We start from the raw sequence: 25,458 nt of genomic DNA on the forward strand, positions 1-25,458 counted from the left end.
CTGAACACTAAGATGAAAAACAATTTGCTATTGACTGCCAGTGGCCTCATTTGTTACACTCGGGCCTATAGGGCCTCGAACCTCTGACCAGGCCTTCATGGTCTGCAATAAAGTGACATTGTCAGTGTCATCTGACAAGCTCATTTGGTCAACCTGAGAAGTGCCTTCTCCTTAGTAGCAACTTCCAGCTTGGAATACCAAGCTGTTTTCTTAATTCCCTTTTCTTTGTCAACAACTTTTCTTTTAAGCAGTGGAGGCACAGGCTTTTCTGAAGTGAGCATTGGTCTATAGGGCATTTGTATTTCTCACAAATAAATTGCTTTAGTCATTTGCTTCACAGGCAGGCGAACAAGTTTAATCATAGAACTGCCCTTTCTTTCTCCTGTGGAACCGCTGGTGGGTGCAAACCACCAATCTGTTGATCACTAGCTGAATGCTTACCTACTGAGCCTCCAGGTCTCCCAGGAGTTTTGTTATCTTTCCATTATTTTTGAGACCAGAAGTGAGATGGGTGGTGTCTTTTAGATTGTTGGACTAAGTCATATAGAGTTGACATCACTGTGTAAGAGGTGATGTTCTTGGAGGTCTAACACCAGAAGTGCTTTCACACCACCTGTGGGAATTTTAGAGGCACTGAGAAAATCTTTACTTGTCTCTTTCTTTTTCTGCAGGCCTCCTGGTGGGCACCCTTGATGTTGTATTGGACTCCAGTGCCAGGGTTGCTCCCTACCGGATCCTGTACCAGACCCCAGACTCTTTGGTCTATTGGACCATTGCCTGTGGTAAGTACTGGTATACTGAAATATAGGAAATCTCAGAGAAATATTATGATTAAACACCTTTCTGTAAGAAGGGAAGGTCACATTTGCCAGTGGAGTGGCTCAAGACAGAGATTACAAAGGTTTCTTATTAGGACCCATGTAGCCTCCACCATCTGGAGGGAACATCCTCTAAAACATGAGGCCTCCAAAGTCAATTTAGAAAGGAAAGCTATTGGCTAGAATTCGTCACATGGCTACTGCCTAACTTCACGAAAGCTGGGAAATGAAGAGGAGCACATGGAATGCTTGGTGTGTGCTAAGGAATGCTTGTTATGTCCTAGCACAATACTTCTTAGTTTGTAAGGAATTGTTTTATTTCTCCAGATAGTGAGCTGCAGTGTTATGCTGTGCTTAAAATGGTGGGGAAAAATCTGCTATCATTGGGTCTCTTACAACCACTTCTAATACAAAGTTGCCAAGGCTTTTTCAGTTACTTGTTTGAATGAGCCTTTAAAAATAACCAGAGGAGAAAGTAAGAGGAAAGGGCATAGGCCACTCTATTATTTTGTGTTATTTGTGCGTGTGTTTCTACTTATTTAATTGTGGGCATTATTGTTGAGAATAGGTCTAAATTTACTGAAAACTCAAACAAATAGTGTGGAGAGTTCCTGTATACCCTATCCCCATCCATGTACACCATTTTTTCTATTATTAACATTTTACAATAGTGCAATAATAGTATGGGGAATTTTTTGTGTGTGTGTAATTAATGAACCAAAATTTCTATATCACTATTAGGAAAAGTTCACATTTAGTCACATGTATTTGGTTGTTACATGCTGTTGTTCTTCTTAAATGCCATTGAATTGGTTCTGAGCAATCTAGTATAGGGTTTCTGAGGAGTGGCTGGTGAGTTTGAACCTCTGACCTTGCAATTCAAACTGACCTTGTGGTCCAGTACTTTATCCCCCAGAACCACACTGGGATAATTACATAAAATTTAGTCATCACATCTCCTTGGGCTCCTAGAACATGGTCATTTTGACATTAAAAGGAACCCTGATAGCATAGTGGTTACACGTTGGGCTAATTGAAAGGTCAGCAGTTTCAATCAATTTAGTCACTCCACAAGAGAAAGATGAGGTTTCCTGGTCCAGTAAAGATTTATAGCCTCAGAAACCATACACTTAGTGTCACCATAGCTGAAACTGACTCGATGGCACATCACACTACCAAGTTTTCAGGAGGACTGATTAGAATATTGTAGACTATCCTTCAATTGGGATTTGTCTAGTGCTTTTCCTCAGAATTAGACTGGAATAATGGATTTGAAGTATGAAGCTCACAGAAGTGTAAATCTGCCATTTTCATCACATCTTATCAAAGGCACACACTAGTCACATAGTTTTTGACTGTCGATGTTGTCTCTGATTACCTGACTAAAGTAGTGCTTGTCAGATTTTTCCACTCTAAAGTTATTTTTCTCTCCTCCCTTCTCACTGCACTTATTATCTGAAAGGTAAACACTGTGTGTAAGCCATACTTCAGGAGTGCACCTCTTCTTAAAAGAAGGGGGAGTATCTGTGTGGCGCTGTGGGGTTAATGCACCAGTTTGCAAAGTCATTTGAACTGCAAGATCGGCGGTTCAAGCTCACCAACTGCTCCTTGAAAACCCTATACAGGGTCGCTATCGGTCAGAACCGAGTCAGTGGCACTTAACTACAACAATATACATAATTGGAAGCCCTGGTGTGGCACTGTGGGCTAATGCGTCAGACTGCAAAGTCGTTTAAACTGCAAGGTCAGTGGTTCAAGCTCACCAGCTGCTCCTTGGAAACCCTATACAGGGTCGCTATGGATTGGAATCAACTCGATGGCACTTAACAACAACAACAACAGAATCTACATAATTGGAGTACTGGTATGGCGCTGTGGGTAAATTCGCTGGACTGCAAAGTCAGTTTAAAATGCAAGGTTGGTGGTTCAGGCTCACCAGCCGCTCCTTGGAAACCTTATTCAGGGTCGCTATGGGTCAGAACTGACAGGACAGCACTTAACAACAATAATATCTTCATAAATGGAATCCTGATGTGGATAAGCAGAGGACTACAAGGTCAGTTTGAACTGCAAGGTTGGCGGTTCAAGCTCACCATCTGCTCCTTGAAAACCCTCTACAGGGTTGCTATGAGTCAGGAACAACATACAACAAATCTATATAATTGATAAGGAAATCTTCCACAGGGGAGATTTGTCTCTTCCTATTAATGTATCCAGGTACTTATTTATCCCGGATGTTTATTTTATACTTTGGGCTATAATTCAATACTACTTTATTTTGTTGCTCAAATTGACTCAACTTAGGCCACTGGGATTTCTTTCAGTTGACTTTATTCATTTATAAAATTGATCTCCACTTGCTAGGAAGTGCTGTGCTAGAATCTAAAGAAATAAAGATAATCAAATTCAATCTTTGCTCTTGTGAAACTCACAGTCTTGTGAGAACACAAGTAAGTATTCCATTTTAACCCAGTGTGAACAAGTATAGGATAGTTCCATTTGATTGCTGGGTACCCAATTAAATACAGTAATCTGGACTGATCTTGTACAAAAATAGGGGTAGTTTGTCCAAGTATGATTTATTACATGGGAGAAAAGAAACCCCATCTTCAAATGTATAAATATTATATTGTTATTCTTGTTGGTGCCATTGAGGTGGTACCAACTTACAGCAACCCAATGTATAACAGAACAAAACCCTGCCTGGTCTTGGACTAACCTCACAATGGTTGCTACTCCTGAGCCCATCACTGTCACCACTGTGCCAATCCATCCTTCTTTTTCTCCAACCTTCCACTTTACCAAACATGATATAAATATCATAGAGACTCTATTTCTCCACATGAAGAGAGAACTTTGGAAATTCATCATTATCAGTGATTTCTCTTACTGGAATAAAATTGTTTTGTCTTGTTTTTACTCCAGTCTCTTTCCACGTGGTGGCCTTTTATAGGACACAGAGAACAAAGGAGTCTCCTCCCATAACCAGTCTAGTGTCACAGGCCTGCAGGAAGCAGGGAGAGGAAATATTATAGATAAGAAACTTACAGATTGGTGCTGAGGCTTTCACAGCATGATGTCACAAGCAGGTGACCCCAGCAGTCTTGAAGGGTGTGTCTAAGAGAGTTCTTAACCTTTGTCTGGCTGGAGTCATTCACAGACAAAATGGCTTTTGATTTCATGCTCTAAAGCAGATTTCAGGCTGCTAGAAATCATTAGTTCTCCTTCAAGGATTTAGTGGTTCTCAAAACTCTATTATTATAGCTCTATTCCTTGAAACGTATTCTAGTCAAGGTGGAGTCTTGTTATGGCACTGTAGGATAAGCACTGGACTACTAACAACAAGGCCGGCAGTTCGAACCGTGAGTTGCTCCTTGGAAACCCTATTTAGGGTTGCTGTGAGTCAGAACTTGACAGCACTTAACAACCACAGTGGCAACAATTAATGTGCAGACAGCCTTGGGAGAGAGAGAACTTACTATATCAGACCTTTGCACATTCCTGTGAATGAAGGAAAGGTATCAGAGTTTAAGGCATGGAGGAAACCACCTAGCAGTGAAAGATGGGGACTGCGTTGAGAGAAAAGTGAAAAGGAATAAAGGAAAGGGAAGCCGGACACTGAAGAACTCAGACTCTCCGGTGTAAGCTGGGCTAGTGTAAAACAGCGTTCTATCACCTGTGCAGGTTTATTCAAGACAAGCGGAGTTAACTGAGTAGGATAAAGCACTGGACTGCAAGGGTGGTGTGAACCATCAGATCGGCGATTCAAACCCATCAACCTCCTCAGAAACCATAAATAGGGTTATTGTGAGTCGGAGATGACTTGACAGCACTAAATAGCAACAGTGTTGTAGAAAGTGAAGTGCCCAGTGGTAACTGGTAAGAGGAAAAGTATTGCACTTAGTTGGCAAACAATCTAGAGTAGTGCTGTGGGATAAAATACCGAAGTAAGGTGGCCTTTGTTCATGGCTCTGAAGACATAATCCTAGGAGTAACTGGGGTGCCTTGGTCTGAGATGTCTGTGCCATACCTGAGGATTTGTACTGACGGGTGTGTTTTAGACAGATCAGAAAGCAGTCACCCAGGATATCAGCATCAACTATCCTCATTAAACATAACAGGCTATCCAAATGCAGGGCTGTCCAAGAAAAGCCCTGAATGTGGAGGCACATGAAGCTTCCTGGTTGACAGGAATATCCACTCTCTGGAGAGTTGCATTTCCCTGGGATCAGGAGAGTTCTGAATTGGGAACGCTCTCTGATCCCGCCCACCCTGTATGTCTCTGTTTGTATCCTTTTTGGCAATGATAAATCTAAGGTTATAAGTATTATATATTTCTGTTGTTGTTGTTAAGAGACCTTTAGTCGGTTCCGACTCATAGCGACCCTATATAGGGTTTCCAAGGAGCGGCTGGGGAGTTTGAACCTCCAACCTTGTAGTTTAACCCAACCTTGCGTCCAATGCATTATCCAGGATTTGTGTGACAAAGCAGGATAGATTGTAGAGCAGGATAGATTGTGAATCAGTAGATTGTAGAGCCCAGAGAAGCAGTGGGAGTTGGCAGGTCATAAAATAGGATGCCATGTGGACCTCCAAGCTCGCTGCTGGCATCCTGAAGGCATAATGAGAAACCATCCCTAAATTTGAGTCCAGCAGGAAGGAAGGTTGAATATCATGTGGACTCAGTCTGAAGGATTGTGTCCTTTTAACTTGGGTGTTCTGACCTAGCTCCAGGTGGCTGGGGTCAGAGAAAGAGAGAGCCACAGGGACAGCTGTTGATGTTATTATTATGTGCTGCTGATTTAGTCCAACTCATAGTGACTGTATATAGTCTTTCCCAGAGTGGCTGGTGGTTTTGAACTGATGATCTTGAGGTTAGCAGTCCAGTGCTTATCCTACAATGCCACACTGTACAACACCACACTGCGCCTGAAATGGGCATGTGAAGACTAGGTCAATCTCCATATTTTGGAATTAGATTCATGTTGATTTTTACCATGTAAGTGTTAAGATAGATATTGCAGCCAGCAAGTGAAGAGCTCAAAAGCCTAGAAACAAAAACTAATCAATCACAGTCACTAAACCACTCAACCTAATGAGGGTGTGGAAACTACTTTTTCAATTCATTCTCACTAAATTTCAGAAATTTCCAAGACTTATACTTTGATATCTTTGGAGGCAGGTGTTCTTCAGAGCCCTGGAATCTCTCAGTACAGCTCCTGGATTTCAGGTAAAGGAGATGTGAGGAACTGATGTGCATCTTTTTCAGTCCTTTCATATTCTAACTTTTTATGTATTCCAATACCTGATGTTGCTACTTCTCAGACTGTTCTTGGGGCTTTGGCACCCATGATGCAGTGATCCTATGAATACGCATGTGGGGTAAAATTATTCCTAAGTTATGTGCTGAGCCAAAGCTAAGGAAAACTAGCTGTAAATGCTCATGGCATCATTTTATGCCACAAAGAGATCTGCTTTCATTTGCCCAGGAAGTCATGCCTGTCACATTGCATGATCTCATTATAATAAACCTAGAATGGTTTTAGCTTTTGTATATATTGATTACTCATAGAGGCTGCTCCAGAATTTCCTTACGGTGGGAGGGACTCCACAGAAGTGACCACTATTGTGAAGATCCCATTCACCTTAATTGTTCTTTCTAATCGATTTCCATTTACAATCCAAATTGCTGACTCCTTTTCATGATAAAATTTTAACAGCTGAAACTGCAATCTTAAAAATATTTCCTTGGTGAAAAAAAAATAATTCCTTGGTATGCCGAGTAGTGTTTGTACTTTTCAGGTTATTTTTCATAAAATAACAGTTGGTATTTTGTGGGACAATATGTTTAAAGATTGTTAATTTGCTGGAATTGCATGAATTGTTATTGTAAGAGAAACTTCAACAGAAAATTACACGAGTCTAAAACACTGGCTGTGGAATACGTAAGGTTATATACAAGTGGTCTTCCAAAAGCTTGTGGAGAAATTCCATCATCTTTCAATTACATTTTCCTAGTGAACTTTCTGGAGCCCCCTTATAAAAAACCTTGTTATGTGTCACATGTGTTGGGAGTCTCAATAAGTATAAACTGATTAAAGGAAGTATCTATCATCGGTTCCTTCATATAGAACATCAGTAGTCTTCATGCTAAATCCCAGTTGTGCCATTGGTATTAGACTTGAGCTACATGGAACCAGACACAAGTCTTTCTCTTCTAATTGCCTGACTTTTGGTAATCTGAAAATGATTATTTAGTGAGACATTACTTCCATACAGAGATAGGTCACTGCTGTCATGTTGATACTGACTCATGGTGACCCTGTGCTCAGAACAAAATGTTGCCCAGTCTTGAGCCATCTTCACAATTACTAGTATGTTTGAATCCATCATTGTAGCTATTGGTCCATTTCATCTCCTTTGCCTTTCTTTACTGGCCCTCTACTTCACCAGGCATAGTGATGCTCTGTAGCAATCGATCCCTCCTGATGACAAGTCCAAAGCAAGTGAGTTGGACAGTGTTCTATTGTGACCTATAAGGTTTCATTGACTAATTTTCAGAAACAGATTAGCAGGCCATTTTTTACAGTGCTGTCTTATCTTGGAAGCTCTATTGAAACCTGTCCAAGATGGATAAATGTGCTATTATTTAAAATACTGTTGGTGTATGTAGTTTCCAGCATCATAGCAATATACAAGTCATATGAAAAGCTGACAGGTGGTAATATTTTCATATACCTTTAAAAAATGGTCTCTTTGTAGGTCTGTATCCACATTGGTTTGAAGAAGTGGTTTTGGTTCTTTTTTTTACATTTCCTTGGCATTGAGAACTTCATATTACAAATGAAGCTAAAAACCTTCTTAAGTAATGTCCCTTTTCATGAGTACCTAGAATGCAGTCTTCATTTTCTTTGATTGCTAGGCCAGTACACCAGCAATTCTAGTACATAGAAGAGCATGTTGCTTAGTGATTGGTATAGTAAATAATACTTCAAAGGAACCCTGGTGATGCTACGGGTTAGGAGATGGACTTACTAACCACAAGGCCAGCAGTTCAAACCTATCAGCCACTCTGCAGGAAAAGACAAGGCTGTCTGCTCCCTTAAGGATGTACCATCTTGGAATCCCTAGGGAACAGTTCTACTCTGTTCTTCAGGATCACTGTGAGTTTGAATCAACTCAGTGACTATGGGTTTGGGTTCAGAAGATAAAAGAATTTGTCCAGCTGGCCTTGTGGAGCTGGTTATACTCCAGTGCTGCTTCTTTGTCCCACCAAGCAACTGCTTTGCAGCTGGTGCTCCCAGCAAGGAACTGTTGTTGTTATTAGGTGTCGTCGAGTAAGTATTTTAGGCCCTCTTTGCTTTCGTCAAGCAAGGTTGTATCATCTGCATGTTGTTGTTGTTAAGTGCCATTGAGTCGGTTCTGACCCATAGCAGCTCTGTATAGGATTTCCAGAGAGCAGCTGGTGAGCTTGAACCACCAACTTTGTGGTCCAAAGCGACTTTGCAGTCCAGCATTAACCGATAGCACCACACCAAGGCTCCATTGGTTATGTGCCGTGGAGACGGTTCCAACGCATAGCAACCCTGGACAGGGTTTCCAAGGCTTTAAATCTTTACAAGAGCAGAAAGCCTCATCTTTCTCCTATGGAACAGCTGGTAGTTTCGAACTGCTGACCTTGCGGTTCACAGCCCGATTCATAACCACATTAGTTGGGTGCAATTTTGTCCCCACCAGCTGTGTTTTGGAATGGGTGTTCTAGATGCAGAGAGAACACAGTCCTGTTTTCTCCATAGCTTTCAATGAGCAAAGGTAGAAGGGAATCCATTTGGCATTCTCCACATTGGAAAGCTGGACAGTGAATAAGGAAGATCGTAGAAGAATTGATGCCTTTGAGTTGTGGTGTTGGAGGAGAATACTGAAAGTGCCATGGACTGCCAAAAGAACCAATAGATCTGTTTTGGAAGATGTGCAGTCAGAGTGCTCCTTGGAGGCCAGGATGGCTAAGCTTCATTTCTCATACTTTGGACATATTGTCTGGAGGGAACAGTTGCTGGAGAAGGATGTCATGCTGGGTAAGGTGGAGGGTCAGAGAAAAAGAGGAAGACCCCTAATGAGATGGATTGGCCAGGTGGCATCATTGATGGACTCAAGTGTGGCAGCGGTAGTGAGGTTGGCCCAGGATCAGACATTGTTTTGCTCTGCTGTGCATGGGGTCGCTATGAGTCGGTTCCGACTCGATGGCACCTGACGACAACAACAACATTGGAGAAATATGGAAACCCTATACATCGTTGCTATGAGTCAGAACCTACTCCATGGTACATAACCACCACACCACTACATATTAGAATGATGTGATCCTAAGAAAGAGTATGCCACCTTAGTGAGGATATGGACACATTGAAAAGGCAGATAATCCCCTGGACATTGTGTAGGGAAAGGAGCTTTGGGACAGTGAAGATGAATTAGAAATGGAGAGAGAAAGAAAGAGCTCTTGACAGTTTCCTCTGCATTCATCTGACCTTCAGACAGAACGTTCAAAGGACAGGGGTGGAGAGTCTGTGTCTGATAGACATTTGCTGATAACCCATCCCTGAGTAGTGCCGTTGATTTGGCTGCCCACTGATTTAATTTCCTTTTCTTTACCATCCCAGAATCTCCTCCAGGCCTAAAGGGTAATTCAGTTTCAAATTTGGAAGATACATCAGCTGTCATCTTGTTTTACGCTCAATACTTTAATAGGATACAAAAGCAAAGTGAATTGCCCAGGTTCCCATAGCTGGTTAATGGGAGAGTCAGGATCAAGTTTTCAAGTTTCCCAAACCCTGTACGGAGTCCTCGTGTGGCACTGTGGGCTAATGCATCAGACTGCAAAGTCTTTTGAACTGCAAGGTCAGTAGTTCAAGCTCACCAGCTGCTCCTTGGAAACCCTATTCAGGGTTGCTATGGGTCGGAATCAACTTGAGGGCACGTCACAACACAACAACAAACCCTGTACAGGGGCTCTATGAGCCTACTCCATGGCACATAACCATGCCCAGCTCAGTACTTTATTATTATTATTGTAAATATTAAAAGTTTATTTCTAAAGCTGTCACATTACTCTTTTAAATATATCCAATGGGATTTAAATGCCATAACAATTTAATATTCACATCACCAATTTAAACATACAGCTGTAACAGTTGGACAGTTTACATTGCTTCTTACTTTTCCTTGAACTTGTATTTCTGTTCTACATCCCACTTAGAGGGCTATCCTAATGTAAATTTTTTACTACTTAAAAGTATTTTATTGATCACTTTTTTCATGTACTTTACAATATACAGCTATATATTTAGTTACATACTTGTGACTATAAAATTGGAAGTGCTAAAGAATTGATGGTACAATTATGATTAGTCTATGATTAAGTAAAACAACAAAATAGAATATGAACTTTGATAAAAATTATTAAAGAAATGTGTAGTTTTGTTGAAAATTTAGCCCCAAACTGAAAACCACATGGGTATCAATCAGTAAGAGAAGAAATAAACTGCAGTATATTCATACAAGGGAATTATCTTTGGCGGTGATAAGGAAGAAACTACTTATGCATGAAATAAGGATAAATCTCAAAAGCACTCTGAGTTAAAGGATCGAAACACACACACAAATGCATGCTGTATGATTCCACTGGTATGAAGTTCTAGAACACACAAAAGGAATATAGGGCAGTCATTGGGGGTGGAGTAGGGCAGAGATTGGTTGAGAAGAAGCCTCTGAGAACTTTCTGATTGATGGTGACAGTCTATGTCTTGACAGGAGTTTGTGTTACATAGATGTTTGCATTTGTCAATAATACACATTTCCCAAACCAGCTTCAAAATATGTACCAAGTGGGAGGAAAAATGAATTCATTTTTAAATGTGGCTTGAGGTCAGTGCTATATTATAGAAGTTGCAGGCCAACCAGATGCTATTAGAGATCATCGGAGAATCAGAGCATTGTTCAGTTGTCCAAGAAACAGTGTAAGACAGGAGACTCTTATAAAAATGGGACTTTTTGTTGTTCTTATTTAGTGCCATTGAGATACTTCTGACTCATAGTAACCCTGTATTAGGTTGTAAATTTTGGAGGGGACTAGAAAGCCTCAAAGGAGCTCTAGTAGCTTAGTGGTTATGAGTCAGGCTACTAACCTCAAGGTCACAAGTTCGAAATTACCAGTCATTCCATGGGAGAAAGTTGAGGCATTCTGCTCCTGTAAAGAGTTATAGCCTTGGAAACCCGCAGTGATCTGTGTTTGTTGTCGTTAAGTGCCATCGAGTCGGTTCCAACCCATAGCGACCCTGTACAGGGTTTCCGAGGCTGTAAATCTTTACGGGATCTGTGTTTACAGAGTTTTATTTATTTATTAAGTTTTTATTGTGAATTGAGTGAAAGTTTACAGGGCAGATCATCAGGTTCACATTCAACAAATCATATACTTTGTTTCATTACAATGGTTATAATCCCCTCCATAGACCATCAGTTATCAGTATTTTTCCCTATTCATTTTAGCTCTTTTTTTTTCTTTTAACAATCGCACAAAAATAATAATGTACACCACCAAAGAACACATTCTGCCCAGCCCAGCACTTTTAAAACAGCACCATGCTGCCTTTGATGATTAAATATTATTTTAGTCAGCAACTGCTAAGACCTAGAGTGTAATTCTTTAATTACACTCTAATTGCTAATTCTACCAGCCATTCCACGGGAGAAAGATGAGGCTTTCTGCTCCCATAAAGATTTACTGCCTCACAAACCCTGTGCAGGGTCACTATGAGTCGGAACGACTCCACGGTACTTAACAACAACAACAACAATTACTTCTGTCCATGCTATTTCTCTACAGTGGATGGAGGAAATGTTGGCATGTCCATATAATTTGGTTGCCTTTCACACATGAGGTATAGCCATAATGTGCATATGTATTTTGGGGAACACAGTACTTTAAAAAGAACAAACTTGCTTCTTCAAGCAATACATGTTCATTGCAGAAAATTAGAAAATAGAGACTATACATAAACACGTATATATTGTATATTCCGTAAAGTTACATTCAATTCATAACCACCTTATATGACGGAATAGAATTGCCCCATAGGGCTTCTTTATGGGATTCTATCACCAGGAATTTTTTCCACAGAGCCTGGTACGTTCAAACCACCAACCTTTCTGTTACAAGTCGAGTATTTAACCATTGCACCACTGTTGTTGTTAAGTGCCCTCAAGCCAGTTCTGACTCATAGCGACCCTATATAGAGTTTCCAAGGAGCGATTGGTGGGCTTGAACCACTGACCTTGTAGTTAACAGTTCAGTGCTTATCCTATAGTGCCGTACCATTGCATCACTAGAGCCCTTTACATAACATGTGTGGGGGCTTCCAAAAGTTCTTGGGAAAATGGAATTAAAAGAAAATAGAATCTTTTCATGAATTTACATACATAAGAGCAGGCTCCAAAAAGTTAATGGAAAAATGGAATTAAAAGATAATGGAACGTTTCCAACAGCAGGTATATATATACACAATAAAAAATAATACTTTCCCCTAAAGCATTTATGTATATTTGTTGTTGTTGTTGTTAAGTACTGTGGAGTCAGTTCCGACTCATAGGGACCCTGCACAGGGTTTCCGAGGCTGCAGATCTTTACTGGAGCAGAACGCCTCATCTTTCTCCTGCGGAACAGCTGGTAGTTTAGAACTTCTGACCTTGAGGTTAGCAGCCCGATTCATAACCACTACGCTGCCAGAGCTCCTTGTATATTTAGAAGCAAATAAAAATGTAATTTCCATATAACATATTTGAAAATTATTTTCCATGCCAATAAAATATAATGTCAGTTTTAGTAAATGAATCATTTTTTATTGTGTATAATGTAAGTTTTCTAACTGATCTGCTGTAGAAAGTCTAGAGTCTTTTCTCCTAGAAGGTACTGCATTTTGAACTTAGGTGAATATGCTCCAAACAAAATCTTTGTACACTTCCTTAAATATCACCTTAGGATAAATTTCTTTTATTTATTATTATTATTATTATTATTATTATTATTATTCCAACTTAACTTAAAATTTTTTTATGTTGTTTTAGATACATTTCTAGAAGTAGATATGCTGAATCAAAGAATGTGCATGTATACATGTAATAAAGTCTTCTAATATCACTGCTATGATTGTCTTCCAGAAAAGTAGCCATTTTAGTCCTACTAGCAGCAAGCAAGATGCCAAGGCACTTTTAAAATAAAAACTCTGATCACTGTTGGTATTTCCAAGAGTGGAAATCTAAGGTTCTCTCTTTTTAAAGTAATTGTTAAACTAGAAGCATATTGCTGTACCCCCTAAGAGATCATAAGTAAAGTTGTGTCATAGTTTTGTAAGGAGTTGGTAGGCATAGCTATGCCTTACTTCAGTACATGTATGCTTTGCAACCTAAACATAACGATGTCGGGGCCAGAGAGATTTCTTAATGTTCTGAACATTACCAGTTGCTGTTCAGTCAGTTTGTACTCATTGCAGTCCCATGTGTCCGAGTACAACTGTGCTCCATGTGGTTTTCATTGGTTGGTTTTGGGGGGAGTAGATAGCTAGGCCTTTCTTCCAAAGAGCCTGTGCGTGGACTTGAATCAAAACCTTTGAGTTATCATGCAAGGAGACCCTGAACTTCTAGAAGTTTGAACTATCTTCTTCATCACATTTCAAGATGAGGTCTTTGTGTTCTACTGATTATGATAACTATAGCAAGAGCAACTGTTTACTTAGTGTTTACTATGCTTTAGGCTACGTGGTGGATTTTACATATGTTATTTTAAGTCAAGCACAAAACAATGTGGTGGGTATCACTACATACACATTACAGATGAAGAATCTGAAGCACTAAGATACTAGGTAACTTGCCCAAGGTCACACAGCTAACACATGTCATGATAGGCATTTGAAATGAAACTTTTTTTCCCCAAAGTTTTTATTGTGAATTGAGTGAAGGTTTGCAGAGTGGATCGTAAGTTTTACATTCAACAAATGATATAGTTAATTTCATTTCATGGTTGTAATCTCCTCCATGTACCAACAGTTAACAGTATTTGCTTCCGTTCACTTTAACTGTTGTATTCTTCCCTGTTTCTCCTGCTACCATCATCTTCCTCTGCCAGTCTCCCTCTTGTATATTGCCTGCCCTGTCACCCATGTGTCTACCTCCTAGCCCATGAATAATTTTCCCTCCCCACCCCCATAACTATCATAGATTGTTTCTTTTATCAAGAAAATCTATCATAGATTGTTTTATCAAGAAAATATTTTTTTTATTTTTTACTTTTTATATTGGCCTCATACAATATGTGTCCTTTTGTGATTGACCAATTTTACTTAGCATAATGTCCTCCAGGTTCAACCATGTACTGAGGTGTTTCACAGATACATCATCATTCTTCAACATTTTGTAGAATTCCATTGTGTGTATGTACCAAAATCTGTTTAACCATTCTTCTGTTGCTGGGCATTTTGGCTGTCTCCAACTTTTTGATGTCTCTTATAGACAGCATTTTGAAGGATCCTGTTTTCTGATCCATTCTGCTTTCTGTATCTCTTGACTGGTCCACTGAATCCATTTACATTCAATGTACTTACCAATAGGTATGATTCATTGCTGTCATTTTTCTGTGTGTGGGGGTTTTGTTTGTTTATTTGTTTATCTGTTTTTGTGGTGCTGCTAGATTCTTTGTTCCACATAATTTTCTGTACTGAGTTCATTATGTTTATGGTTTTTCTTTTTCTGTTGTAGTAATGTTTACTAAATCTTCCTGATTTCCCTCTTTATTTTATGTTGATGTGTAGGCATATTGTTTTTCTTTGAGGCTGTCCTGTAATTTATTAATTTTTCCTTGCTTAAAAAGGTCTGTTTTATCTTGAAATCTACTTGACTTTCTTGCCATTTGGAAGTTCTACATCAACACTACTCCATTTTTTATTGCTTTGTAGTTGACTTCACTATGCATCTATATTGTTGGTCTCTTCAGTCTTGTAGGTTTGTTTTTCTTTAAACATTTATATATCTGGATTGAGTTCTGAGTGGTATTGTCATTCATGGTAATCTCAGGTTGTCTGCTCATGTTGGTTCTCAGTCCAAAAAACAACCTTTAGCAATTTTTTTGTAAAATTGGTCTAGTCGTTACACATTCCTTTGATTACTGTTTATCAGGAAATGTAGTATCTGAGCGACAGCTTTGCTGGGTATGTGATTCTTAACTAGCAGTTTTTGTTCTTTCAGAGTTTTGTATACATCAGTCATCCCGTTGCCTTCTTGCCTGCATGGTTCTTGCTGAGAAATAAGAGCTTAGTCTTAATTTGGTTTTCCTTTGTAGCTAACTTTTCATTTCCCTGAGCTGCTCTCCAGATTCTTTCCTTGTCTCTGATTTTAGAAAGTTTGATTATTATATATCTTGGTGATTTTCTTTTGATACCTATCTTGTTTGGGGTTCATACAACTTCTTGTATGCTTATCTTTTCTTCTTTCAAGAGCTTAGAAAGTTTTTTTTCCAATAACTCTTTGACAATTTTGTCTATGTTTTTTATTGTGCCTTCCAGTTCTGGAATTCCAGTCACCCATAAGTTATTCCTCTTCATGGTATCCCACATAACCTTTAGGCTTTCTTGATATTTTTTCATTCTTTTTTCTGATTGTTCTTCTAACATACTAATATTGAAAGATACATCTGCTCACTAAAGCAGGCTTCCATTGCTTCGAATCTTCTCCTTTGCCCTTTCAATGTGTTGTCGATTTCTGAAATCTTAGTATTTATCTTCCGGATTTCTAATTTCAAGTTTTGTATTGTTTCAGAAGTTACATTTTATTTTGTCTGTTTTCCAGGATTCATCTAAAGTATTTTTTGTGTTCTCCTTGCTGTCCTCAATCTTTCTGTTGATCCATTGAAGGTACCAAAATATCATTCTTTTGAATTCTTTTTCAGTTTGTTCTGTTGCCTTTTTTCCTCAGAAATGTTTTCTTTCTGTACATCTTGGTCATTTGTTTAAGTCATTCATGTGAACTAAAAGTGTCTGTTGTCTCTAGGGCATTGTGCAGTTGTCGTATTTGTGAAAACAAACAGTGCAGTTGCTGGACCCAGAGAGGAGAAATCTCCTGTGGGCTCTTACAATTCACTGAGCTCATGAGGTGATTGTGGAAGGGATATGACAGCAATGTTCCTGGCCCTCCATGAAGTTCCTGTTGGCCTCAGTGTTATCTATCTTCAGAACCCTCAGTCCATAAGTAGTTCTTGGGGGCTCTTGATGGAGCTGATTTCAATATCTATTAGGATCACAGGAAACTGGAGGCAGTGACTGGTAAATGCTGGTCTGGTGGCTCTGAGGGTTTTATAGTTCGTGAGCTGAGTCCACCTGAATCCAGGCACCAAAGTGTTATACCAAAGCAGTGAAGCCAGCCCCCAACTCACAGTGATGAGGCCTGGCTCGGAACTCCTGCACTGGGCACGGATGAGGGTGGGAGCTGGTCTTACGTCTTGTCACCAGGGGAGCGTAGGGAAGAAGGAGAAATCGTATCTTTCCTGTTGCCTGTGTGAACCTGCTCTAGCAGGCCTCCTTCTGTTGCCAAAGCCGCTCCCAAATGGTCAAGCCACGTCTTGCCAGCCATTCACCAGTCAGTCTCCCTCTCTCACAGTTCCCGCTCAGCTTGCCCTCTCAGCAAGCACTCTATCCACTTATCTAAGCTTTCTTCTGAAGTTCAGGGTGCCAGAGTTTTCATCTGTGTCTGGTTCATTGAGGGTCCGTGCAGTGTGTCTGCCTAGTCTGCCATCTTTGAAACCAGATTTGTTTTTTTAACATCAAAGCCGGTTGTCTGAACCATGAAACCCACCTCCTTAACAACAAAGCTTCTTAACATTTTAGGTTACTGTTGGTGGTGGTGGTGGTGATAAGTGCCATGGAATCTGTTCTAACTCATAGAGACCCTGTATGGGGTTTCTGAGGCTGTCTGTCTTTGCTGGAGCAGAAAGCCTCATCATTCACCCACAGAGTTGCTGGGGGGTCTCGAACTGCCAACTTTGTGATTCACAATCCAGTGCTTATCATATGGAGCCACCATACTTCCCAATATTCTGGATACTAATCTAGATGGACTCAAGTGTGGCAGCCGGTAGTGAGGCTGGCCCAGGATCGGACATTGTTTCCTTCTGCTATGCATGGGGTCGCTATGAGTCGGTTCCGACTCAATGGCACCTGACAACAACAACAACAACAATCTAGATACTCTAGATACTCCTCCACTTAACCGTTATTATGTGCCATCAAATCAATTTTGACTCATAATGACTCTATATGCAAATAAAGAACTGCCCCTTAGAGTTTCCTAGGCTGTAAGTCTTTACAGGACCAAATCACCAAGCCTTTTTTTTCCCTCAGAGGAGCTGATAGTTTCCAGCTGATGACCTTTTGGTTCACAGCCAAGTGCTTTACCAATTGCACCACCAGAGTTTCTTCTTAAATATGTTATGAGGCAGCACAGTGTAACAACGAAGAGTATAAACTTTGAAGCCAGACACATCCAGGTTTGATTTCTTAGAAATGTGACCTCCCCAAGCTTCAGTTTCCTCATCTATAACATGTCTCCGTACAGGCACTGGACTGTGAACAACCAGGTCTGCGGTTCAAGTCAGCCAGTCACTCCTTGGGGAAAACATGAAGCTTTCTGTTCCTGCAGTGATTTAAAATCACAGAAACCCTATACAGGGTCACTATGAGTCAGAACCAACTCGAAAGCACTTAAAAACAACAACTCACTTTAGTTGTATTTTCTGTGTGAAATTACATGCAATAATATGTCTTTAGTTGAAGTATAGCTCTGGCATTTGGTAAGCACAATTAAATAATAGAAAACATCATTATCATATTTTTAACCTACTTGTAGTTATACATAGCTTTAATTAGATATGGATTTTTGAAGTAGATTTTACTTTTGTTTCTTAAAATGCTTCTAATCTTCTTGTTATTTTTGGGTTTTGCCCTTTGTCATCTAAAAGACAAATATGTAATTTTTCTGGGTGCAGAGAATACAATGATGACATTGTAAACACAGGAATGGGTAGTGTGTTGGGCATATTCTTGCTCTCATTTAGTATTTAAACCTCAAAATTGTCTTCTTTGTGGCTGCCATTGCACTTTGTATAAGACCGTAAAATAGATAATTCCTTAATTTGGTTCCCTTTATTTAAGTAACTTCAAGTGCTTTTCAGTCAAGAAATGAACCTGTTAAAGGGATCCAAACAGTATATTCTTGTGTCTGGCAATACTACACTGCTTTAGAATCTTTAGGAAGTTTAGGGGTTTGTTTTGTTTTGTTTTCTGTGTCATGAGTGGGTTGTTTTAGATGTGGTTATTTTTTATATGTATGTTCAAAAAAAAAAAAAAAAAAATTACCACCGAGTTGATTTCAACCAGCAGGGACCCTATAGAACAGATTAGAACTGCTCCATAGGGTTCCCAAGGGGCTAAATCTTTATGGGAGCAGATTGCCTAGCTTTCTCCCACAACCACAACCTTTTGGTTAACAACTGAGCACTTAACCACTATAACAGGGATCCTTTGTATGTGCATACAAAAATATATTTACTCATGTGCACTGGTGTGGTGCTGCAGATTAATGCACTGGACTGCAAGGTCAGTTTGAATCACAACGTTGGCGGTTCAAGCTCACCAACAGCTCCTTGGGAACCCTATACAGAGTCAGTATGAGTTGGAACCAGCACGTAACAACAACACACACTCTTACATTCATGATAAATAAGGATTAACCATCTTAGTTATTGTGAAATTCAAGCTTTTTAAAAATAATTTCTTCAGTCTCAGATCCAAAATGCATTCCTTATCATGCTTTACAAAAGAAATATCTACTGAATGTCCACCCAAGGGGCCTTTAGCCTTTTGTTCTCAATCCGCAGAGAAGACATGTTATAATCATTTTGTGAACTCTTCTCAATGCTCTTTTATTTCTAAGGTCTTCTTTTGATTTCCAGTAGAAGTCATGTACTTTAAGATACCTTTCAAATTAGATGAGCAATTAGACTAGGATGAGTTCGAAGTTTCCACTGTCATTCTTGTTACCGTTGTTAAGTGCTGTCCAGTTATTTTGGACACCGTAGAGGGTTTCCAAGGAGTGACTGGTAAGTTTGAACTGCCGACCATCATCATTAGATACTGTTTAAAATTTTTCCAGACATACACATAGGTGCTTGTGGCTGGCTTTTTTTTTTTTTTTTTTTAACTGCTCTAATTGATAAAGATTCTCATTTTTCTAAAATTACTTCTTAATAACTTTAAGCCCATCGTATGTTGATCTACTGCTACATCAGAATGCTTTAGCTTGGATTTTCTGAAGCATTCTCATACCCATCTCCAGATTTCCTTGCTGTTCCTTAAGGAGTGGTCTGGAAACAGTGACAGTTGCTCGCAAGCTGTGGCCTCTGAGAAGTAATTTTGAAGTGAGAAGTGTTTGGAAGTGACCACCTGCTCTGAGAAATAACTTTTTATTAGATTGGTATCTGCAGAATTTATCTTGTCTGTTGGTAGAGGGAGTCAGTCTTGCCTTTAACCAATAAACAAACCCACTGCTACAGAGTCCATTCCAACACATAGCGACTCTCTGTAGGTTTCCGAGATTGTAACTCTTTACATGGGCAGATAGCCTCATCTTTCTTCCATGGAGTGGTTAGTGGGGTAATAGTCCAATACCTAACCCACAACACCACCAGAGCTCCTTTCTTGCCTTGAACATCAAGTCTGTTCCAACTCATAGCAACCTTGTGTAGGGCTTCTGCGGTGTAACTGGTGAGTTTGAACCACCGACCTTGAAGTTAGTGCTTATCCGATATGTGCCACAACGCAGCTCCTCCTATTTCTAGTCTCCAGATCTAAAAGTCTGAACACCTGCCCTCATTTACTCTTTGATATGAATTCGGAATAGATGATACATGTTGTTGCTGTTAAGTGTCATCGAATCAGTTCCGACTCCTAGTGACCCTGTATAGGGTTTCCAATGCTGGCTGGTAAATCTGAACCACCTCACTTGTGGTTCAAACCAACCTTGAGGTCATGTACTTATTCTGCAGCATCACACCAGAATAGATTATATACTTACACATTTGTACAATAGAGGCCTTGTTTTGTGGTACTTTTTCTTACATTATCCTGTGTGACACATAACAGTATAAATAGGAATCCATTGATCAGTTCCTGAAGTTACAGTTAGTTCATAGCACTGACTTGTTTTTCTTTCCCCAACAGTGTGTGTAGATAATACTGTCATATAATGGTACACAAAAGCTTTGCTCATCTGGGATCCAATATTTTGAAACACTTAGACTTTTAGTTCTAGATGTAGTCAGAAGAAATTTCCAAAACTTCTTTAACAGTACAGAAGCAGGTCCAAAGCACATAAGTTGAGATTTGTAGTCCCAGTATTTCTATTTACAGGAGCAGGGCATGGCTGGTGATAACTCTAAGGTCGACCTTTTCATGGGAAATTGAGAAATGTAGGAGCAGCGAGAAGGAGAACAAAAGACAAGCAGCATCCTAGGAGTGGGAGGGTACAGCTGATAATCAAGTACAGAAATGTAAAGAGTCAGGGCTAAAAACTGTGCTAGGTGATGGGAGGTGGGAAGTGTGGAAATGACGCACAAAGGGCCAGTGTGGAAAGCAGGAGGTATTTGGACAGTAGAGAAGCAATATGTAGGGAAGCAAGGGTGAAGGAAGCATGTACATCAGTATTGTAGCCCAAGAATACACAGATGATTATTTGATGTTGCAAGTGGTGGGTGACACATCAGCCATGTGTACCTTCATATAATGCCATTGAAAGTGTTCTTAGTTGCCACAGAGTTGACTCCAACTCTCCTGGTTGGTGAACACAACTCTGCATGATCATTGATATGTTTGAATCCATTGTTTCAGTTCTTATGCCAATCCATCTCATTGAAGACTTCCCTCAATTTTGTTGACCTTCTTCTTTACCAAACCTGATGTCATTTTCTAATAATGTGTCTTTCATGTAAGGAAGACAAAGTCTGGCTTCTAAGGAGCATCCTGGTTCTATTTATTCTAAGACTGAGTTCTTTTGTTCTTTGGGCAGTTCAATACACCACAATTTAAAGGCATCAATTCTCCTTTTGTCTTCCTTTGTCCTTGCCCAGCCTTCTCATGCATAACATATGAGGCCATTGAAGAGACTGGTTGGACTCATCTAAAGTGACATCTGCTTTTTAACCCTTTAAAGAGGTCTTTTTCACTAGATTAGCCTGCTATAATACATGGTTTGACTTCTTGGCTGCAGCTTCCATGAACATTGATTGTTAGACATAAGTAAATGTTTGTTGAAGAGCACATGCATGCATACCTTTGTAGATACATGTAGATTGATAGGTGCAGTGAAGGCAGTGTGCAAAACTGAAGACACCCTGTTCTGTCCCTGAGCTTGCATCCATGGAGCTTTTCTATCTATGACAACCCAGCAATGAGAGGGTGAGTTGGACTCTACCTCCACTGTAACAGGGACTACAAAGCTGACTATGTGACATGACTACCTGGTACCGAGCAGAGCATGGGTGAAACGCTAGTTAAGCAGCTGAACGCCCTGGCTGACCATATCTGTGGTCACTGTAAGCAGCAGCAGATGAGACATGAAATCAAAAGTGCATCAGTCTCACACGTCTCCAGGAGTGCCTCTGTCATAAGGTGCAGCATGTCAGCACCAGTATACTGGGTGGACAGCAGACTGGAGGGGGCGCATGACTGGTACGGATGCTGATGGGGCTCTGGTAGCGTAGTGGTTACAAATCGGGCTGCGAACAGCAAGGTCAGCAGTTCGAAACTACCAGCTGTTCCGCAAGAGAAAGATGAGGCTTTCTGCTCCCGTAAAGATTTACAGCCTTGGAAACCCTGTGTGGGGTCGCTATGAGTCGGAACCGACTCCATGGCACATAACAACCACAATTTAAAAGTTTAAACTTTCAGAGCTCTCTGACAAACACCGAAATGATTCATCCCCTAAATATTCCAAATAAGCCTTGTGTTTTGCTTTTGAAAGGTGCATTGTGTATTTCAAAGTGCATCTGCAGGTATTCACCAAAACCTGTTGCCATCCAGTGGACTCCCACTCACAGGTACTTTATAGGACAGAGTAGAATTGAGTTTTGAAGGCTGTGAATCTTGACGGAAGCAGACACCACATCTTTTTCCTGTGGAGCAGCTGTTGGTTCGAACCACTGAACTTTTCGTTAGCAGCTAAGCACTTTCAACATTGTGCCATCAAGCTCCATATCTATAGATACTTTTGTTGCTATTAAGTGCCGGCAAGTTGGTTCTGACTCATAGCTATCCAGTATAGGGTTTCCAGGTAGCAACTAGTGAGTTTGAACCATCGACCTTGTGAGTGAAACCAACCTTGCTGTCCAGTGCTGTATCCTGCAGCACCACACAAGGATTGCCATGAGATGAGGTGAGGGGTTTCTCTTCCTCATTAGTCTCCACTTTTACATGAGAAGAATTTGAGACAGACACTAAGCAAAAAGTCACACAACTAGCTGGTGGCAGTGTAGAGTAGGGACCCAGGTACCCTGAGTACCAGCTCTTGCCTTAAATAGTACTGTTGCTTATACCCGTGATTTTGGAAACACTCTTCAGGGTCGCTATGAGTCAGAACCAACTCAGCAGCACTCATCAACAGTAAGTCCAAACTAGGAGATGTTGGGTCTAGGAGAGAGTACCCTCCTAGTCTGTGGTCCTGGGGATTCCTGGGCATTCCTTGGTTTGTAGATGGTTCATCACATTGTCACTTGGCATCTTTCTCTGTGTCTGTGTCTCTTCTGCCCTTTTTATAAGATGCCTCTCAGAAGTGATTGAGTTTAGGACCTCCCCCAAGAAATGTCGTATGTTTTTAAAAACTTGTTATCGTGAATTAAGTGAAGGTTTACAGGACAGATCATCAGTCCCACATTCAACAAAGTATACACTTCCTGCCATTACAATGATTACAATGCACTCTGCGTACCAGTTAACAATATTTACTTCTATTCGCTTTATTTTTTCCCTTCTCCTGACACACTTTGCAATCATCATAGAATAATGTGACTTTTGGGGGACAGAGTTCAATCCAAGTGAGTGAGCCATGAAAACTGTCAGTGAAGGGATTCAGACAATCCATTGTTTAGTCTCACTAGGCTGATGCTGCAGTAAGAAACCTGCTCTTCATCTTCTGCTAAGAGTTCTAAGTGTAATTGTAGATACATTTGTGCCTTCTGTCTTTCTTTGTCAGGAGTCAGAGTGAGATTATCTTGAATCACTGTTGACAAGGAATAGAGAGATAAGATGCTTTTAAGAAATCAATTAAAAGATAACTTGGAAATCTAAGGAGATTCTTATAGGATAAATCAGTGGAATTACAAAACCATTCTTTTATTTTGTAATGAGGAATGCATATGATATAGATATAGATAGATGTTGTTATTACATGCTGTCAAGTAGGTTCCCCCTCACAGAGACCCTATATAAAGTTCCCAAGGCTGTAAATCTTTGCGGGAATAGAAAGCCACCTTTTTCCAGGGGAGATCTTGGTGAGCTCCAACCATCAACTTTGTGGTTCACAGTCCAGCCCTTATCCTACAGAGCCATTGTCCTCTGGAGTCCTTTTGTGATGATGTAGGATAAGCACTGGACCACAAGGTTGATTTGAACTGCAAGGCTGGTGGTTCAAATCTACCAGATACCCCTCAGAAACCCCACACAGGGTCACTATGAGTTGAAACTGACTCAACAGCACTTAACAACAACATATCATATATATGCTGTAGGATAATAAGCACTGGACTGTTAACCTCAAAGTCAGCAGTTCAACCCCATCAGCCACTCCTTGGAAACCCTATCTATGGTTGCTATGAGTCAGAACTGAAAAACAATGTTTACACACACATACCAGAAGGCTTCAAATTTTTTCTAGAAAAATCTATTTTCATTTCCTCTTTCCATCAACTTTTTGAAGCTTCATATATGAATAATTTATTTTTTATAATAACTTTTTTTTCCTATAGGAACATTAATAACCATAGAGCAAGAAAAAAGAGGAAGGAGGTTTATTTTATTCCAGTATGTCTACAACCACCTCCTAATAGTGTCCCCATTATGCCCTGTAGTTGTGAGCAGAAAGCAGGGTGATGGTTATATATGCTGCAAAACACACAAGATTGCTTAAATTTGAAGGTTTCCAGGTGAGGTGATGTATGCTTATTACTGACCCAAATATAACATCTCAGTTGGAGACTGCAAGAATGACCTCATCCTCTTACATTTTAAGGCAGCTGTGCTAGGGAGAGCCAGGCAGGATGCTCTTCCCTGGAGATAGTCCATTTTCACATCTCATTCATAATTGAGGCAAGTGAGGATAATTTTTTTTGCCCATTATAGGAGGTGGTTACATCAGATCTCCAGTGGTATACCAAAGCTCTCCTATTGTTGCAACTTAACAACTGTAACCTAGTATCATAACAAGATCTATATTAATGTGCAAAATGCACATTTTAAGAGGGAGAAAAAAAAGGGAAGTAGCACTTAACACACTCAGTGCAGACAAGTGTGCGGAAATGTTGCTGCCTACGTGTCCTAAAAGTTCCTAGACTAACTGGATCAGACTAAACTATAACATAGTGTTTACTCTTGGGTTTCTGTGCCCAATAGTAACCTTTCCTTGGAGGAGAAGAGAATTTAAAAGCAGGGCTGCAGAATGATAGAGGCCTTTGATCTCAGAGGCACTCAATGGAAGTGAATTCTGACTTGCACTCGATGGAAGTGAATTCTGACTTTTATCATTACCTTTTTTTTTTTTTTTTGTCTGTGCAGGTGGTTCCAGGAAAGAAATCACTGAACACTGGGAATGGCTGGAGCAGAATCTATTGCAGACACTCTCCATCTTTGAGAATGAGAACGATATCACCACATTTGTGAGAGGCAAAATACAGGTAGTCGGTTTAAAGACAACAACAAACTTGCAGAAGAAAATAAAATAGTATAAAAATACCCTTTATGCAGATTCACCTGTTGTTAACAGCATACCTCATTTGCTTTATCCTTTGTTTGCTTTCACACACTGTTTGAGAGGAATCCCCCTAAATACTTCAGTGTGTATTTCCTAGGAATAGGAATACTTGTTGCTCCTGAACCCGATGTGTTGTAGAGTAGAACTGCGCCATAGAGTTTTCTTTGCTGTAATCTTTATGGAAGTAGATTGCCAGATCTTTCTTCCAAGGCACTATTGCTTGGGTTTGAACCTCCAGTCTTTAGGTTAATAGTCAAGCACAAACTTGTTTGTGCCACCCAAGGACCTAAAAGACTAATGCTTAGGTTCTTAAATAGCAAATTTTAGTAAATTTTAGATTGATACTATATCCTGCTATGGCGCTGTAGGATAAACTCTGGACTGCTAACTGTAAGATCAGCAGTTCCTACCTACTAGGCATTCCTTGGAAAGCCTATGCAGGGTAGCTATGAGACGAGATCCTACTCAGTGTCAGCAACAACAAATATCCTAATACATACATATATATCGTACAGGTACCATATATATA

General features: G+C 40.1%; 1 protein-coding gene across 2 annotated transcripts in view; it reads left to right on the plus strand.

The window, feature by feature from the left end:
* The window catches only part of TBC1D9 (TBC1 domain family, member 9 (with GRAM domain)), a 207,689-nt gene that overhangs the window by 107,254 nt on the left and 74,977 nt on the right, over window positions 1-25,458 (plus strand). For both annotated transcript variants that reach the window (XM_006872216.1, XM_006872215.1), the window contains exons 2-3: window positions 672-782; window positions 24,734-24,852. In XM_006872216.1, coding sequence (XP_006872278.1) covers window positions 672-782; window positions 24,734-24,852 — 230 coding nt within the window. The remainder of the gene's footprint in view (window positions 1-671; window positions 783-24,733; window positions 24,853-25,458) is intronic.

The sequence above is a fragment of the Chrysochloris asiatica genome, unplaced genomic scaffold (assembly GCF_000296735.1).
Source record: "Chrysochloris asiatica unplaced genomic scaffold, ChrAsi1.0 scaffold00187, whole genome shotgun sequence".
Lineage (NCBI taxonomy): Eukaryota > Metazoa > Chordata > Mammalia > Afrosoricida > Chrysochloridae > Chrysochloris > Chrysochloris asiatica.